We start from the raw sequence: 18,067 nt of genomic DNA on the forward strand, positions 1-18,067 counted from the left end.
AAGTAGATTTTTAAACACAAGACTCAAGTTCAAAACCCAATACCAACATTTATGTATTTTTTTTTTCATTGTTTTTATAAAACAGATTCGTAAAATGATATATAGGGCCCCTTTTTTTCATTGTTTTTATAAAATAGTTTCGTAAAATATTATATAGGGCCTCATCTTTAGATTTCGCACAGGGGCCCCGAAAACTCCGAGACGGCCCTGCCACTTGTTTAAGAGATGAGAGCCCTTACTACTCACAAGTCACACCAACCAACTTTGGTTGGAATATATATATAGTATTGATTATAAATTGTATATTATTATAATTTCTTTGAAAATAGTTTCACAGAATATTTTTTTGATAACAAATGTAACTATGTAATTGTTATACAGAAAATGATACTCGTATATATTGTTTTTAGTATATTTATATGGTTAAAGTTTGAAAGTTTCGATAATAGAACAACTAGTGAGGGCTTCTGCAACCTCAACGCTCACACATGACACACCCTTAAGGCCGGCCTTGAACACACACTATTACAGGATTACCCGATAACCAACATGTCATAAAGAGTTTAAGACTGATTTAAATTTTAATAAGTTCAAACCGAGATATAATACCACAGATGAGTCGAAATTGAATCGACCACTGACCAACAACGATTTCGTTATATAGAAAATGCACAGTTTGAAGTATATGTTTGAAAGCCAAAAACTGGCGAGACTTTAACTCCACTGGATTGAGCACATTACACAATTCCGAATTCCCAATTTTTTGCTTTACAAATTTTCGTTTCTATAATGCATATGTCAACACAATCATGAACGTTTATATACAAAATATACAAGTAATTGGGTTTATGCAGCATGAGCATGAGCATGAGCATCAACAAGAGGTGGCTGCTGAAACTGTTGATCACCAAACTCTTGAATCTCCAGTATTTCGACTCGTCGATTCATTCTTCTCCTGAGCTTTATGGCTACATCTGATGGCGTGAACCTTCCACACGCGCTTACCCTGCTGTACTGTCTCTCTATCATATGAGTTTCCACCTCTTCAACAGGTTTGAATTCAGACATCATTCTTTTGTTATGGAATATATGACGAAATAAAGAAACATGACTTGTGAATTATGCGCATTAAGACACGTGTCCTTCAATTTAATTCTCACTATGGCGTTGTTTGATTAACAAAAAGGTCGTTTGAAGCTTTTTGGGTAACGTACTAGGTAACACGTCCGTAACTTGGCTAAACGTTTGTTTGAACTCATTTTATGAACTCACCTTTCATGTTGAGAAGAGTTCTTCCTAGTTTTTTGTAACATCCTTTGCAATCAATTGAAATTCTCATAAGCATGCAGCAATACTGCAAAATTCAAAATTGAATTAAAAGATTGAGAAACTTTACAAATCAAAATTTAAAGAGTGAAAAAGTTTAATCTTGCCTTTGCTGTCGACATAGACATCTCGCCTGCACTTTTCTGCTCTTTATTTTTTTAAGGAACAAATGAATAATGATATGTCTGTCATATGTAAGAGGCTTAGAGTTAGCTGATAAATATCAAATATATTCTGTTTTGTTACAAGGTTTTCGTTTCGGAATCTGATTCTACTTATATTTAAGAAACAAGTTTTATATATTTGCAGATTTATATTATTATTAATCAATAATCTCACTTGGTTTAGATTATAATAATATCATAGCCTCCTCCACTGATTAACGTATTTCCTAGGCATCTACTCCATATATATATATATATATATATATATATATATATATATATATATATATATATATATATATATATATATATATATATATATATATATATATATTAAATTCCAGAGATTCCTTAGATAAGTTGGCATGTTTCTTCTGCCTGAAAGATAGCCTGCTGCACAAGTTTTTTTAAACTCAAAAAGAATGTTTATTAGATCCTTTGTTATTCCTTAGATAAGTTGGAGGAATGTTTAGATCCTTTGTAACTGAATTTTGGCGTAAATAATGAAACATTGAGCTTATTAATTTATACTCCGTAATATATACACAGCTAATCGAGGTAGTAATACAAATGTATAGCATGATACAGAACATTATTTGTGTGTGACACTCGAACATTATCAGTTACGGAGTGTATTAGACAAGCTACCCTCTACTTCCAAGCTCTAATTCCTCGACACTCTTGTCAGCTTCATCCTTGATCTGTAATTGAACTGGCTTAAAAGTATAGAATTTGGCACAAATCAAGTAATAGACAAGATTAATAACTTGTAACACCGTGATCAGCCAATAAAAGTACTCTAGTTTTCCCTTGTTGATGTTATCGTCTGGTAACCAATTTGAACCATCTTTAGCAGCCGAGTACTTGTGTATCATTGACACCAACATCGAGCTCAAGTAATTCCCAAACGAAATTGATGTCCAAAACAACGCGGTTGCTGTGCTCCTCATGCTCTCTGGTGCTTGATCGTAGAAGAACTCGAGGTGTCCAATGGACATAAAGGCTTCGGCTACACCATGAAGCCCGTATTGTGGCACTAGCCAAAACACAGAGATTGGGATTGTTGCACTGCTATTGTTAACTAGTCCATGAGCTAATGCTACTTGTTTTCGTTTGATTTCGACAAATCCTGCAACTAAGGTTGCTAAAACTGAGATCACAAGCCCTATGCCCATGCGATGGAGGAATGTGATTCCTCTGTCTAGACCTGGTAAATTTGTTGTTAAAAACACAGTACAAATTGAGTTAAAAAAAAAAAGAGTGAATTTGATGGGGACTTGCCTGTATATTTCCTGGCAATGGGAATGAAAAGACGATCATAAAAGGCGATGGTGACGAGCATGGTGATATAAGTAAAGACAGTCATTGAACCAGCAGGAATTTGAAAAGATATAGTGAGATGCCTATCCATGGTTTTAGCTTGTTCAAGGGAGAATGTACTTTGTTGAGCATATGCTGTGATTAATATTATTCCTGATGCCCATATCGGTCCCATTCGGATCACCGATTTCAACTCTTCTACCCTGTGAACTGTGTTTAGCTTCCATAGATTGGGTGCTTTTCTGTCGTCTTCTTCACTTGCTATTGCTGCCTTGTCCAGAAATCTGGTGCAATTTACTTGTAATTAGTAACATACTATTTGCTACTACCTTCGTCCCGAGCATTTGTTTAGCTATTTCATTTTTGGGTGTCCCATTAAGTTGTTTACCGTATCTTAACTCTTACCTTGGGCGATCATTGGTAAACACTCGAGAGTAGAGCATACACCATGTATACCAGGTAAGTTATAGCCTCAGGTCATAAATACTCCATAAGATTGCTCTTGGGGAGGATTGAACGTGAAACCCTTGAAATTTCACCCAAGTTTTAAATTACAATGCCTACATAGATATCAATTCTTCCATAATGGACGAAAATGCTTACCTAAGCCCTATGGATAACTGAGAATGCCTACTTAAATTACAATGCCTACATGTAATCAAACCACATTTTTTAATGAAAAATTCTTGTGTCCTCCGCGAGTACTGTACTCCTTACACCTGAGTTATTATAATACTCCCTCCAATTCACTATAATGTTCCCTCTTTTCCGAAACGGATTATTCAAGTAATGTTCATCTTTCCTTTTTTGGTAACTTTTACTCTTATTTTATTCATCCCTCTCTCCTATTACCAAACCCCATACAACTCTTTTACTCTTATTTTATTACTTTTCTTAATGTTTTGGCCCCACAACTCCTTATTTAACTCCTAATAATTCATCTCTCTCTCCTATCAACAAACCCCACATTTGTCCTTTATTCATTTTTATTCATTTTTCTTAAGTATTGTGGCAATCTCAAAGGGGATTATTATGATGAATTGGAGAGAGTATTTCATTTGGTGTACACAAATTCTCATTATAGACGGACACTATCCGTCTATACATATAGACGGATACCATTTCTCCTCATAAAATACCCATTTGCCATAAAGTGGGAAGCACATGGGGGTGCCCCACCTTATCCCCCCTATCCATTTTATTAGAGGTCTATACCCGTCAATGCGCCCCACCCGTCTATACCAAGACCTATTGTTTGGTGTATTATCTTTAAGTGTAAGGAGTACAATAATTGAGTCTGTAATACTTTTCTAATGGTCCCAAGTCAGTTGTTAAGGATGTCTGGTGTGGGCTACGGCTTAAGGTCAAGCATATCACATGGCCCATTTAATCATATGGATGTGAATTAAGAAGAACATCTATGGGTCGAATTTATTTTGGAGTTTAGTGATTGATTTATGCAGAAAGAGTTTAGACGTATGTGATGGTGGATCCGTGGGTGAAAAATAAGTGTGTCACGTTACGACTTACGAGTCTTTTAGACTGTTTGCGGACATGGATATACTTGAATCTGACATTTCCCTTTTAATTCATTCATACCCAACAAAACTTCTGTGGGCACCGCCTACGTAAAAGTAGTACCCAAAATCTGTCCAACTCTATACCTCAAAACAAAAAATAAAAAAAATTAAAGGTATTGATTTTTCAGATACGAATTTTATTATTTTATATAGTCATTTACAGTTTTACCTTTATTATTTTTTCAACTTTCACCACTTAATTTTTTTTTCACCCTTTGCTCATCTCTCTTCATCACTGAGAAGAAGGATGATTATGACATTGGGTTATGTGACTTTTATTCGGAATTATCTCTACGTTTCAAGGACAAACTTTCTTAATGACAAAAATAACATAACACCTACTTGGGGTGGGATTGCCCTAATCATGACCCAGGATGATGGTTGTGAGGTACAATTTCTTCCTTTGGAGTCATTGATATAGTACGTGATGTTACCGACATTATAATTAGGCCAATCTTTAATTTACAATTTGATGGTAATTGCTAAAGTATGAACATTAAGCAATTAAACAATGAAATTCTAATTAGATGTAAATGATTTTTTTAGTACATGTGCATCGTGTGTTTTGTTACCAACACCACCTCTTTAACCAATTCCGGTCGGTTCACTCGCCGGTAAATCATCAACCTAATTGAAAAACTTGGACAATTAAAAACCCTAATTTTAGGACAAAATAATTGATAAACAAGCAATTAATAATTGCTAAACAAATAATTACTTCACTACTTGAAGAATTATAATCCATCAATCAATACTATATATTAAATCCAGAAACCAAGGGACTTCAATGTAATTAAAGAAAGTTATACAAATTAATTATATTATATAGTTTTAAATCAATAGTACCGTGTGATGGACCTGATTAAGGGATATCAATTATTATATAGTTTAGGTTAAAATTAAATTATATAGAAGCTTGGTAATTTTCCTAAACATTTGTAAAAGACTAAAAAATGATCAATTTCCTTAAAATAAAATAATTAATTAATTAAGATGGTTAATTTCCTTAAAATAAAATAATTAATTAAGATGACCAGTTTCAAGGAGACTAAAAGAAAGAAGATGCTTGGTAATTTTCCTAAATATGTATAAAAGACTAGATGCATAGAGCACACTTATGGTATTAATTATTAATCATCATAAAATCATAAAATTATATATTAAATTTAAAATTTAAAATCTATTCAATTTTATTAAACTTTATAGTTTATTAGATGTATAAAGATGTTAATTATTTAACATTTACGGTGGGAGTAGTGAAAGTAACAATGATTACAGGCAAGTAGTGAAATGTTATTACTATTGTTTCATTAATAAGAATAAAATATTAATAGCGGGAGTAGTGAATTTGTCTCAAAATTTATTTCATCGTAATTTTAGGATATGTCATAGAAAAGTATATTAGTGATAAATTTATGGGTTATACAACTTTAAGTAATTTTATTTAATGAAAAAAAATGTAATGATAAGTAGAGGTAGCCCGGGCGAAGCCGGGCACCAATACTAGTTTATATAAATATATAATCCTCTTAAAATTGCATGCCTAAGTAGTAAAAGTAATTTCGCCAGTAAAGAAAAGAATTGCAGTAACATTGGATATAGTTATATGATAGTAATCACTCATTTGAATAGTAAAAGTAACAATATTATCTGCGAGATTAGTGAAAGTGGTAGAAACAATAACGGGAGTAGTGAAATAATCAATATTAATGCGGCAATAGTGAAAGTAACAATAATTACGGCGGGAGTAGTGAAGTTATCAATATTAATGCGGCAGTAGTGACAGTAACAATAATTACGGCGGGAGTAGTGAAAATAACAATGATTACGGGCAAGTAGTGAAATGTTATTACTATTGTTTCATTAATAAGAGTAAAATATTATTAGCGGGAGTAGTGAATTTGTCTCAAAATTTATTTCATCGTAGTTTTATGATATGTCATAGAAAAATATATTAATGATAAATTTATGGGTTATACAACTTTAAATAATTTTATTTAATGAAAAAAAAATTTAATGGTAAGTAGAGGTAGCCCGGGCGAAGCCGGACACCAATACTAGTTATTCAAGTTTTAAGAACAAGTAGATTCAATTTTAGGGAAAAAAGTATAGCTAAAACCTAATTTGTTTAAATTTAGGAAAAGGGTATAATACGAAAACTTAATGAAAAAGTGTATGTGAAAGAGTAAAGCCCGTATGCAAAAAAGTAACACCGAAAATAATCTGCCTAATACCACGAAACCATGATTATTCCAATGACGTTCCTAAGAGTAAAACATTGAAAATAAGAGGGTTTTTTTTTCTCAAACTATAAAGTTGGCGGTTTGATTTTCACCCGCTATATAAATACTCTTTTGAAAAAGAAAAAAAAACTGAAAATTGGAAAAAAAAAACTGAGTGTAAAATATGATAGAAAACATTTGAGAAATCAAATTCACAATAAAATATACTTCCTCCATTTCACTTTTATTACTCTTGTTTCCATTTTGCAAGATGTAAGGAATAAGGGTAAAATCTATAAAATTTAATTAAAAGGCTAACTAAAATAATGTTACATGGCAAGTTTTGATGTGACATGACATTGTTAATGTGACATGGATTATCAATTTATTATATGACATTGATTTAATTCATTCATTTATAAATAAAATAAAAAGGTAAGCCAAAAGTATCTTATTTCACCATTAGAATCCTAGCAAGTATATGATTATTTCTTATTTAAAAAGGAAAAAAGAAAAAAAAAATCGAAACATTAAATGCAAATAGCTAACAAACATTAAACTTTCGCCTTTTAAATTTCTAGATAAATTAAACAACAAATAAAAATCAAAATTAATACCAAATTTTAAATTTTGAAGTTTTTTGTTAGAATATTTTAAGCAACAAATAAATATCCCCTAATTCTAATTTTACACCATTTATAAAATAATAAATAATTTGTAAATATTAAGGGCAAATAATAACATACTTAATATTAAACATTGGTCTTTTAATTTTTAAAACTAGAATAGGTTAAACGACAAATAAAAATTTACATCATGTACTCAAATTTTAAACTGTTTATGTGTGCAATTCTCTCTTAAGTCTTATTGCTATAAACTTGCTCAATTTCATTAAATTGCATATATATATATATATATATATTATATATATATATATATAGAGAGAGAGAGGTGGGATCCGGTGAGAACGATCACTCGGTGAGAACGCACTACCAAATAGGAAGTACCCAGCAAACTGAACACACAATTACCCTTTACCCACCAAATTTAAATAAAAAAGCCCAGCCCATATTCTTCTCCTCTAATTTTAATTCAACAGACACCTATATGACATCTCCATCCATTACCACCCATCGCCCCGTCATCGTCACCGCCGACAATAACCAGAAACGTAAAACCAACGGCGAGCACCCTCTGACGCCAGCGCAACTCCGGCGACATCATCGTCCTCGTCGACCTTTCGTCGGCGCATCACCATACCCGTTTTAATAGTGTCTTAATTATCTAACCCAAACCTAACTAATTATCGTTTGTTGTCGCTGTCGACAATGAACTCCATAAACGCCGACAAATCATTACTCCAGTGGATCCTTACCCTTCGTTTGTTCTCATCTATTCAATGTATCTACAGTAAGCTTTGATGTATCTAACTACTGTTTTGATGTATCTTGACATAGATACACAAAATCAGTTAGTAGGTACAACAAAATTGATCTGAGATACATCCATATCAAACACGAATTCCGTTTAGCTTGTCGTTTAACTGATATTTTTGCAGCAGTCTCTCAATCTGAACTGCCGACAATGTCGGGATTATCCGGCATCAATTGGCCACCATTTCCTAACCTCTCGTCTCTGCCTATCCCAAAGTCAGTTTCGGAAATGCCCAATTTTTCACGACTTGTTTCCTAATATGAACTTGCCTCAACTTCCTATACCCGCAATAGTACTGCATTTCAGTTTATCCTCGAAACCCGTAAATCCTTAGTAAATGAGGCTCGACATGACAAATCCCAAAGGCTTGGGAAAGTAAAGAATTTAGTTATCGGGTAGATTAAAATTGAATTGAGATACATTAAGATAGTAATCAGATACACTAACTTCTGTTTAAATCAAATTGAGCTCAACCACCATCATGCATCTCCGACATGACAAATCTGGGATAAGCACACGTTCTCGATCACACTTCAAACCGTAAATTTTCACACCCCAATATTCATCTGCTTATCCCGACGGCAAACGGATCAAGACTGGCGACTCTAACCCATTACTCCATCAATACCTATGCCCTCAATTAAACCACGCAGTATAATCCGAAACGGCGAAACACGAAAAAATAAACAATCAATCTTTAACAGGATATGACAAGATCAAATAGTGATTAATAACAAACAAAAAAAATGAAGAAATGGGGGAGGGTGTACCAACAACAGCTTCGAGAAAGGAAACGCCATTGTCAAGACACGTTCTATTAATCTAATACTCCGTAGTAATTTAGTTTTAACTATTGCTCACAATGATGTATCTCAAAGCAATTTTAGTGTACCTAGTAAGTAATTTTGCGTATCTATGTTTAGATACATTAAAATATTGGTGAGATACATCAAAAATTAGAGTAGTTAAATTGAAATAGGCGATACGAGAAAATCTCAAAGACGAAAGGTTGTTGAGTGAATACAACCATCATACCCATTTTCGATCTCCAAATTTGTACACCCACTTTCTCTCGCCTGATTTAGCGTACGACCAACAACAACAATTCAATCCACGACGTCAATTGAGTCATTACTCGGAGACGAAACGAATATTTGCCGCCGATTGTGGTCTGGCGATCACCAGTGAAGGGAAGGGACGAAATAAGGGGAAAAAGTGAAGCGAAAGATACTGAAACAGTGATAGGAGAAGTCGCCGGCGTCCGGTGGTGGTGGTCGAGGTGCTCGTCGGCATTGTCGCGGTGGTGGTGGCTTTGTTCGTGGTGTCGCTTAGGTCTCAAGTGGTGATGACTGATGGTGGACAAGGATGAGATTTGGTTTGTTTGGTGATAATTTGTGTTTTACCTTTGAGATTAAATGGCAGTTGCACGTGACTTGTTTATAAATTTTATATAGTTAGCTTGTTCTCACCGTTTTCACCGAATGTTCGTTCTCACCGGATCCTAAATATATATATATATATATATATATATATATATATATATATATATATATATATATATATATATATATATATATATATATATATAAGGCAAGGAAAAGTATGTACCATCTTTTAGTTTCATAAGATAACTCCCTAAACAACTCTCATGCAAGGTGGATTTATGTCTATATTAAATTTGTTAATAAAGAAAAAAGATGCTCAAAAGTCATAAAACTTTGCTACATATTTATGAATATATTAAATTTGATAATAATAATAATAAAAAGAGACATCGAAAAGTCATAAAACGCATCCTCAAGACCTCAACTTACTTTAAATGTTTAATAGAAGGCAATATTTGTGAGCCAAAATTCAAGCCAATATTTCGTTTACCCACATCACCAAGAGAATTGTATGTGTCAATAATCTTTCTTATCATTGTATCAAGGTAAGTGTATTAATATTTTAAATTAATAATTTATTTATTTATTTTTAAGTTCCATTGGTTATGAAGTACTCATCACACTTTTAAACTTCATATATATGTTGTTTTGTTCTTATTTAGGGGTTATCAAGATTTGTAGAGTTGTGTTATTCAAGGTAAATATACTTACATCTTTTATGATTCAATGCCCTATTTCTTTCATTATTTAATGGAAAACTTAAAATAATAACGATAATATTAAGGTTAATATTACATAAATTAAATTCCACCATTTTGTTTGTTATTAATCACTCAATGGATTATTTTTGTAGGGTTGGTTCATTGGAGAAAGAGATCTACATGAAGAATATTTATAATTATAGAATCAATAATGTAAAGTTTCAATGGCTATTGGCACGTTCTCATTCAAGCCAAGTTAAAATAACTCTTATCTCAAAGGCGTTTTAATATAAATAGTTTATAAGAGAGAAATCAAAACAATTAAAAGATGGGATGTGACGACGGCCCGGTACAATATGCGTAGTTTTAGCAATTTTAGTAACATAAACATCATCCGAACCAAGTTTAACATCTTATTTAATTTACAATATCTATTTGATTAGGGCATGTTACTCGGATGTTGATCAATTGATTGGGTTACTCATGAATTTGTTGAATGTGTTTCCACATGGGTGTTATGAATTACTGGACTCACTGAAGGTATTTTTTAAAAAAAAAACCACATGCTATTAATATATCAATCAAAATAACAATTAAAGTACAATATATAATTTTGAAAATAAATCAAAGTTGTCAAAGAAATAAAGCATTAACGAACTAACTTTTATGTATTTCAAGACTATATCTTTTTAAATGGATCAATTAATTGCTCGGACAAATCTTAACAATACGATAAAATAATAAAGCTAAAACAGATAAACCCGTGAATTTCACGGGTCACAAACCTACTTAGTAGTTAAAAAGATTAATAGTGGTATTCTATTCATTTTAGTAAAATTTAGAATTAGGATAATTATTTTGAAATAATTTTTGAAAAAAAAGGATAATAAAAGTGGAATGAAAAAAAATAAATAAATGAGAAGGTTTCAAATCTTTGTTGGTCGATGCATTTTCTATGCCCCAACTTAACTACTTGGTCAATTGCATTGATTTGATAATTTAAAAAAAAAATGATGTAGTTTTAAAAATTGATAATATTGTCAAAGTACGGTATCATGTTTCTGACCAGCGGACACCAGGTGTATGGTTCGAGAAAAAATTCAAAGTAATACACCCATTATGAAAAATAACTTTTTCATCTTAGATTACTTTCGCTAAAGAAACTTTTTAGTTGATCGGTCTCACCCATTAAAAATCACTAAAGGAAATTGTAAATAATATAATAAGTTATAGCTGGAAGGTTTTATACAATATTAGAAGCCAACCTCGTAAAGCCAACTCGACACAAATGATCTGACTTGAGAAGACTTGCATGAGACCCAAAATCTGCCCGAATCGAAGCATCTGAATATAACCTAAACACCTAAATGACCTGTTCAACCTGAACTTGACCCGGGCTTAGTAGCTAGACGCGCAACGACTCGAGCAAACTTGTCCCAACCTGACCCGATACCAGTACCACCCAACACAAAAATGACTCAATGTGAAATGACCGAGCTAACCTAAAATAGATAATTTGAAATCACATTTTGTATTATCTACATTTAAAAAAAAAACAAATCAACTATAAAAACAATTAGATGTATATAATTATACAAAAGACCTTTTTAGATAAAAAAATAACTTCTACAATACTAACTCGAAAATGAACCGATTCTAAGCGACTCATACTTGACAAGGACCGACCCGAATAAATAATTTAAACCCGAAATTAAATGACCCACCCCGCCACATCCGAGTTCCAACCCAATCTAACCTGATTATATAACAAACTCGATAAACCCAGCTTTTACTGAGTACAATTCAAATCCAACAGATTATCTCGTTTATCGGGCCTAATTACAAGCCCACCCCCCCTAAGGTAGAAGATTATTAGCTAGGAACAATCGGGTATTTTTGACGTACATATGTTAACACAAGTACTCATTACTAAACATATTGCATACATTCTACTATGATACACCCGATTGGTCTTCTCCATTATTTCAAGGAATAATGATACAAGTTACGGATCACTTTCTAACATTTTGTCTCAAAAGTGACCACAAGACATGCAAGTGAAACCAAGGTAACATTCCAGGGTAAATAATTAATACAATAATGAAAATAATAGTCGGGAGAGGAGAGAAAAAGTAAAAAGAGAACTCACTTCAATTGGTTGGTGTGAATGAGCTTCCCATACAAAGAAATAGAAGCATCAAGCTCCTCATTCTCATAAAGTAGCTTAGGATCATTTACCATAATCATTTTCTTCTTTTTGTAGGCAGCTATGCATACTTGTACAAGTCGGGTAAACGGACTGCCCGAAGGGTTGAGGTGTCGATAAAACCGGTACCCAACAACAAACGTGATTATTGAGAGAAACATTAACAAAGTCGGTATACCAAGGCCCCATCCCCACCCAACGTTATCTTGGATATAAACCACGACCGTAACAGCTACCAATATGGATGCTCCCATTGCAAAATAATACCAATTGAAATACTTCCATGTCACATTCTTTTGGTTTGGATCAGATTCATCGAATTGTTCTGCTCCAAATGCTACGACACAGGGTCGGATCCCACCCGACCCTAATGCTGCCAAGAGCAAAGATAGGTACAAAACTGCTAGCTGTGAGTCACTTGCTTCTTGTCCTGGGGATGGCCTTAGCTTTGGTAATATTGCTGATATAGTCAAACTTATCATGCCCTGTTTTTTGTTTTTTTTTTTGTACGGACAAAATATAAAAACAAAAACAGAGTTAATTGTGTGTGTGTATATATATATATATATATATATATATATATATATATATATATATATATATATATATATATATATATATATATATGTAATTAGGATCAAATGACCCACCTCTCTTAAAGGAAAGTCCATAAGTCCTAATATTAACCCTTAGATTGTAACAAAATCAAGGGTTGAGATTAAATCTAAAAATAATGAGGTTATATAAAAGACAACAAAACCTAATTTCTTTCCATTTCACTGCCTCTCACTTCTCTCTCTTCCTCCCTCTTTCTCTCTCAGCCTCTCTCATCCCTCACTCACCAACCAACCCTAAACACCAAAACAACCACCCTACCACCACCGACAACAACCACAACAGTGCACGCCACTACAGTACGCCGCTCTCTCCCTCGTCGTGGTCGTCCCTTCTCCTCTCCTCAACCGCCGCCACCAGACGCCGCCTCTTTCCCCTTCTCGTTTTTTTTTGTTTTTCTTTTTTTTTTCAGATCTTAAAAAGTTTGTTGTTGTTGTTGGTGGTTGGTGTTGCGGTGGGTAATGGAGTGGCGGTAGTTCTGCCGCCTATTCCCTCCTTTTTTTTTTTTTTTTTAAGATGTAGGTGGTGTTGTTGATGGCGAACGGGGAGAGAAGGTGGTGGCCGTGGTCGTAGTCGCGCGGTGGCTGTTTAGCACTGTTGGTCTTTTTTTTTTTTTTTTTTTTCAGATCTAAGCCAAAGGAGTTGTTTTTTGTTGGTGGTGGTTTGAGAAGCCGAGGGTGGTGGGTGTCGATGGTTGGAGGAGTCGTAGGTGGACTCGTTTTTCAGATCTACTAAATTTTTTTTTTTTTTGGTGAAGTCAGGGTGGTGTTGGCGGTTGTTGTTATTATTGTTGGCGGTGGTAGCGACAAAGGAGTTTTTATTGTTGGCGGTGGTGGTGGTTATTGCCTATATATAAAAGGACTCGCATTAAAGTTTCGACTCCCAAGAATTAAAGGTGGTGGTTGTTAATTATTAGTGAAAGGCGGGGTGGTTAAGATTAGAGTTTCAACGATATGGACTGAAATTACATGGATAAGGACTTAAATTAAATTTTTAACGGACTAAATTTATGTAAATTCAAATTAACATATCCAAAATCACCCTATTTTTAATATAAAAAATCAGTCACGGATTAAAGTTTCATTCGTAAAAGAATAACGTTTCATGATCAGGTATTAAAGTTACATAACCATTAAAATTACAAATGGCAAAAAACAATAAAGTTTCAATTTTTATCATTAAAGTTTCACTCCTATAACATTAAAGTTATATTTATAAATTAATGAAATTAAATTAAATAAATATTAGTCCCAAGTACATTATTTCATAAAAACAAATTTTTATATTAAAAAATGGTCTAAAAAAATTAAAGTTACACATTTTAAAGATTAAAGTTTCAAATTCTAAAACATTAAAGTTATATTCAAAAAAATGACAATTTAAAAAATTATAAACCAAGTAAAATTAACTAAATTCAAATTTTTATATTTTATATTGTCTAAAAAATTAAAGTTTCAATTTTTAAAGATTAAAGTTTCATTCGTAAAAAACATTAAAGTTATATTTATAAATCAGTAAAAATAAATAAATTTAAAGTTTAAAATTAAAAATTAGTTAAAAAAATTAAAGTTTCAATTTTTAAAGATTAAAGTTTCATTCGTAAAACATTAAAGTTATATTTATAAATCAGTAAAAATAAATAAATTCAAAGTTTAATATTAAAAATTAGCTAAAAAAATTAAAGTTTCAATTTTTAAAGATTAAAGTTTATTCGTAAAAAGTTAAACTTATAATTGTAAAGAATTAAAGTTAAACTAATAAATTAAAGTTTAGGTTATAAAACATTAAAGTTTTCATCTTAATCAGAAAATCTCAACCATCAATTTTAGAGATCAAAGGTAGGATTAGACTTAGTTTTGACTCACCATTTTGTGGACTCATTAAACTTCATTTATATATATATATATATATATATATATATATATATATATATATATATATATATATATATATGATACGCGCCATATCTTAACTTGACTGTTTAAAATAAAAATTTGTGTTAGATGTTTTATGAAATCAGGATTGTGAGAGGTCCTAACTTAAGACCGTCTTAAGCATGAACTACTAACTACTGTTCATTTAAAGCTATTGTCATAACGCGGCCACACCCAGATTTGATATTGTGAATTCGATATAGAGCTATTTTTATTTTCCGAATTACAAAAATCTCACAATTGATTACTAGTAATACGGAATTAAATTAAATTTATGATTAATCATGCAATTGTATAATTCTTGTATAATAGGCTTGATCAAAGCACATTAGTAATTCACCTTAACTATAGTACGTTATACGTACATGCAATATAGTCATGTTTCCCGCAAGGATTACGGAGTGAAAAAAGAGTGTTTTTACTCTCTCACAGTCATTCAAAATAAATCGTGGCTCATACCAAAATCATGACTAACCAAGAAAATATTCATTGCGCTACTAATCATATTATTTACTCCATTTCATCCAGATCAAATGTTACATTTGACTTTTTGACACTATTCATAATTGTACAAAATCTTTGATACTATTTATGATATATAAGAGAAAACATAGTCATGTGAGATCTTGTTTGATTTATCGTCATGAATGTTATAAGAATATCAAGTTTTTATAATTTTTAATAATGTGTGACTAAAGATATTCACGTTGCAAAACACAGCTCGACAAGTGTGTCAAGATCAAATGTAACCTTTGATTTGAATGGGAGGGAGTACAATGTTATTTACGGGTAAGTAACATAATCACAAGTTATACATAGGGTTGACCAAGTTTAGGTCTGGACGAACTAAATCCACACCAAATTGTTTAGCCTCTGGTTCGAGGTCCTCAGTTTTTGAAGTTACGGTATTCGGTCCGGTACGTAGAGGTGGCAATCGGGTCACTCAGGTCGGTTACGGGTCGGGTCAAAGCGGGTTGGGTCATATCGGGTTCGGGTTATGCCGGGTCAGTAACGGGTTCGGGTCGGTTCGGTTCATGTCGGGTCGTCTTCGGGTCGGGTCATCAACGGGTGGCAAGTCGGGTCGGGTCATTAGCGGGTCAATGTCGGGTCAGGTTATCAGCATATATTTTATCTTATATATTTCGTTTTAGATGGTAATTTTATGTTTAAATAATAGGTAGGTGTAGTATTAATTGTATTTTAAGTGAAAATAATTAAGATGAATGTCAATTTGGTGTTATTTAAACCATTATTAAGCTAGTTCATTATCGGGTCATCTATCGGGTTGAGAAAATATAGGATCACAGGTCGGGTCGGGTCGGTTCAGGTCGGGTTCGGGTTGGAGAAAATAAGGCTGTTATCGGTTATCGGGTCGGTTTGGTTCGGGTCAGTTCAGTTTCGGTTCACTCAATTTTCGGGTTGTATCGGGTCGGGTTTCGGACGGGTCGGGTCGGGTCGGGTCAGCTTTTGCCAGCTCTACCGGTACGGTCCAAGACTGAACTTAGGTCCGAACCGAATAAACTTCATTTAATGTTTCAAGATAATCATTATAAATCTATGTCCATTGAATAATTCATTCAAAAGACATTATTACATAATTAATATTTAGTGGTTATTTAAATCTAATGACAACTTGTTTATTTATTATATTTAAAATTGGTGAAATTTAAGATTAATCATTGTACACGTGAATCATAGTTTTCGGTCCATGACCGAAAATATTATGTCTGGTCTTCAGTCCATATTATTAACATTTTCGACCATCGGTTTCGACCGGTCTTGGACCCGACGCTCACCAGTCACACTCACTCCTCTCCTACTCACACATTTGCTTATGATCGAGATAAGCTCATGATGATAATAATAATAATAATACTCCCTCCAATCCTCTTTTTCTTCCTCTTTACTTTTGGCACAAGAATTAAGAAATGGAGTATTATATTGATAAAAAGTTGGGTGGGGTTTGGTGATAGGAGAGATGGATGGATAATTAAGAGTTAAATAATGAATTGTGGGCCATAAATAGTAAAGTAATGAATAAAATAGGATTAAAAGAGGTGGGTGGGTGGGGTAATAGGAGAGAGGTATGAATAAAATAAGAGTAAAAAGTTACCAAAAATAGAAAGGGGAAGAAAACCTGAATAACCGTTTTAGGAAATAGGGAAAAATATGGTGAATTGGAGGGAGTAGTATTTTATCATAAAAATAACTTAAACTTTTTTGCAAGTTTCATTTAGATTTAAAACATCATAAGTGCTAGTATGATTATAATTACTTACAATTTGGTAGATGATGGAAGCAATAGTTATAGTCCAAAACTTTCCGGCGTAGGAATCAGCAATGAAGGCACCAAGTAAAGGTGTAAGGCTTGAAGTTCCACTAAAATTTGTAAGAGTGTTTGCTGCTTTCGTCAACGGCATATGAAGTTGTTGCGTTAAATAACTTATCATATTGGTTTGAAATCCTACTACTGCCAACTTCTCACATATTTCATTTGCTGCAAAACAATAATATACAATAAATATATATATTATTAGAATATTTTATAATAACTTATCCTTGAATAAACTCAAAATAAAGTACATAGTACTTTCTTTGTTCCGTCTCAAAAATATATTTTAATTAAAGATAAATAGAACTGAGTACCGAAGATGGAGGGCATAGTAATTAGGCCACCCTTAGGCCTTTGTTGAGACTTGGTGTCTCTTGGTTGCTCCATATTTTCTTTGCACATATTATGAAGTACTTTCTTTGTGTAGTATGGAATTATGAAGAATTACTTAAAGCAAAGGCTCGTTATTTATAGAAGGATGTTTGAGGGGGATGTCTTGAAAGCATGCCTATAGCGCGACAAGATATAATATCATGCGTAACTACTAATTAGTGGGTGTCATTGTTACTAATTTATTCTGCAATCACGTATGATGCTATGTGATGGTATTCGATTTAACTAAGGAAGCTCCAAATCCACCGGATAAAGTACATGTGCTAGCTGCTTTTGTGAGAGGCGAGTACGGAAGTCACTGAGGCGGGTATAAATGAATGTCTGTTAGCGCTTAGTTTAGTTAAGGTATTAAATTTATTATTTAAAGGATACGTGAGACTATTAATTAAAGAATAAGCAATTGCGCCAAATTTTGTTGATTCCATTTAGAAGATAAACGTGGTCCAAGCAGAAGA

The 18,067-nt window shown here is 32.9% G+C and overlaps 1 protein-coding gene across 1 annotated transcript; it reads right to left on the reverse strand.

The window, feature by feature from the left end:
- Nucleotides 1-1,979: 1,979 nt before the first annotated feature.
- On the reverse strand, nucleotides 1,980-17,839 carry LOC141623496 (protein NRT1/ PTR FAMILY 3.1). The gene is made up of 5 exons (XM_074439597.1): nucleotides 17,534-17,839; nucleotides 17,167-17,384; nucleotides 12,282-12,823; nucleotides 2,772-3,094; nucleotides 1,980-2,697 (listed from the first exon to the last, which is right to left on the reverse strand). Exons 1-5 carry the CDS (start codon nucleotides 17,619-17,621, stop codon nucleotides 2,135-2,137), a joined length of 1,734 nt encoding a protein of 577 aa, XP_074295698.1. The 5' UTR covers nucleotides 17,622-17,839; the 3' UTR covers nucleotides 1,980-2,134.
- Nucleotides 17,840-18,067: the final 228 nt, after the last annotated feature.

The sequence above is a fragment of the Silene latifolia genome, chromosome X (assembly GCF_048544455.1).
Source record: "Silene latifolia isolate original U9 population chromosome X, ASM4854445v1, whole genome shotgun sequence".
NCBI lineage: Eukaryota > Viridiplantae > Streptophyta > Magnoliopsida > Caryophyllales > Caryophyllaceae > Silene > Silene latifolia.

What these genes read in the sequence shown, in the direction of transcription:
- LOC141623496 (XM_074439597.1), bottom strand. Translation starts at nt 17,621, where the DNA reads ATGTGCAAAGAAAATATGGAGCAACCAAGAGACACCAAGTCTCAACAA. An exon ending in TACTATGCCCTCCATCTTCG is followed by an intron (nt 17,385 to 17,533) that starts GTACTCAGTTCT and finishes ATTGTTTTGCAG; the next exon opens with CAAATGAAATATGTGAGAAG. An exon ending in CTTCCATCATCTACCAAATT is followed by an intron (nt 12,824 to 17,166) that starts GTAAGTAATTAT and finishes AACAAAAAACAG; the next exon opens with GGCATGATAAGTTTGACTAT.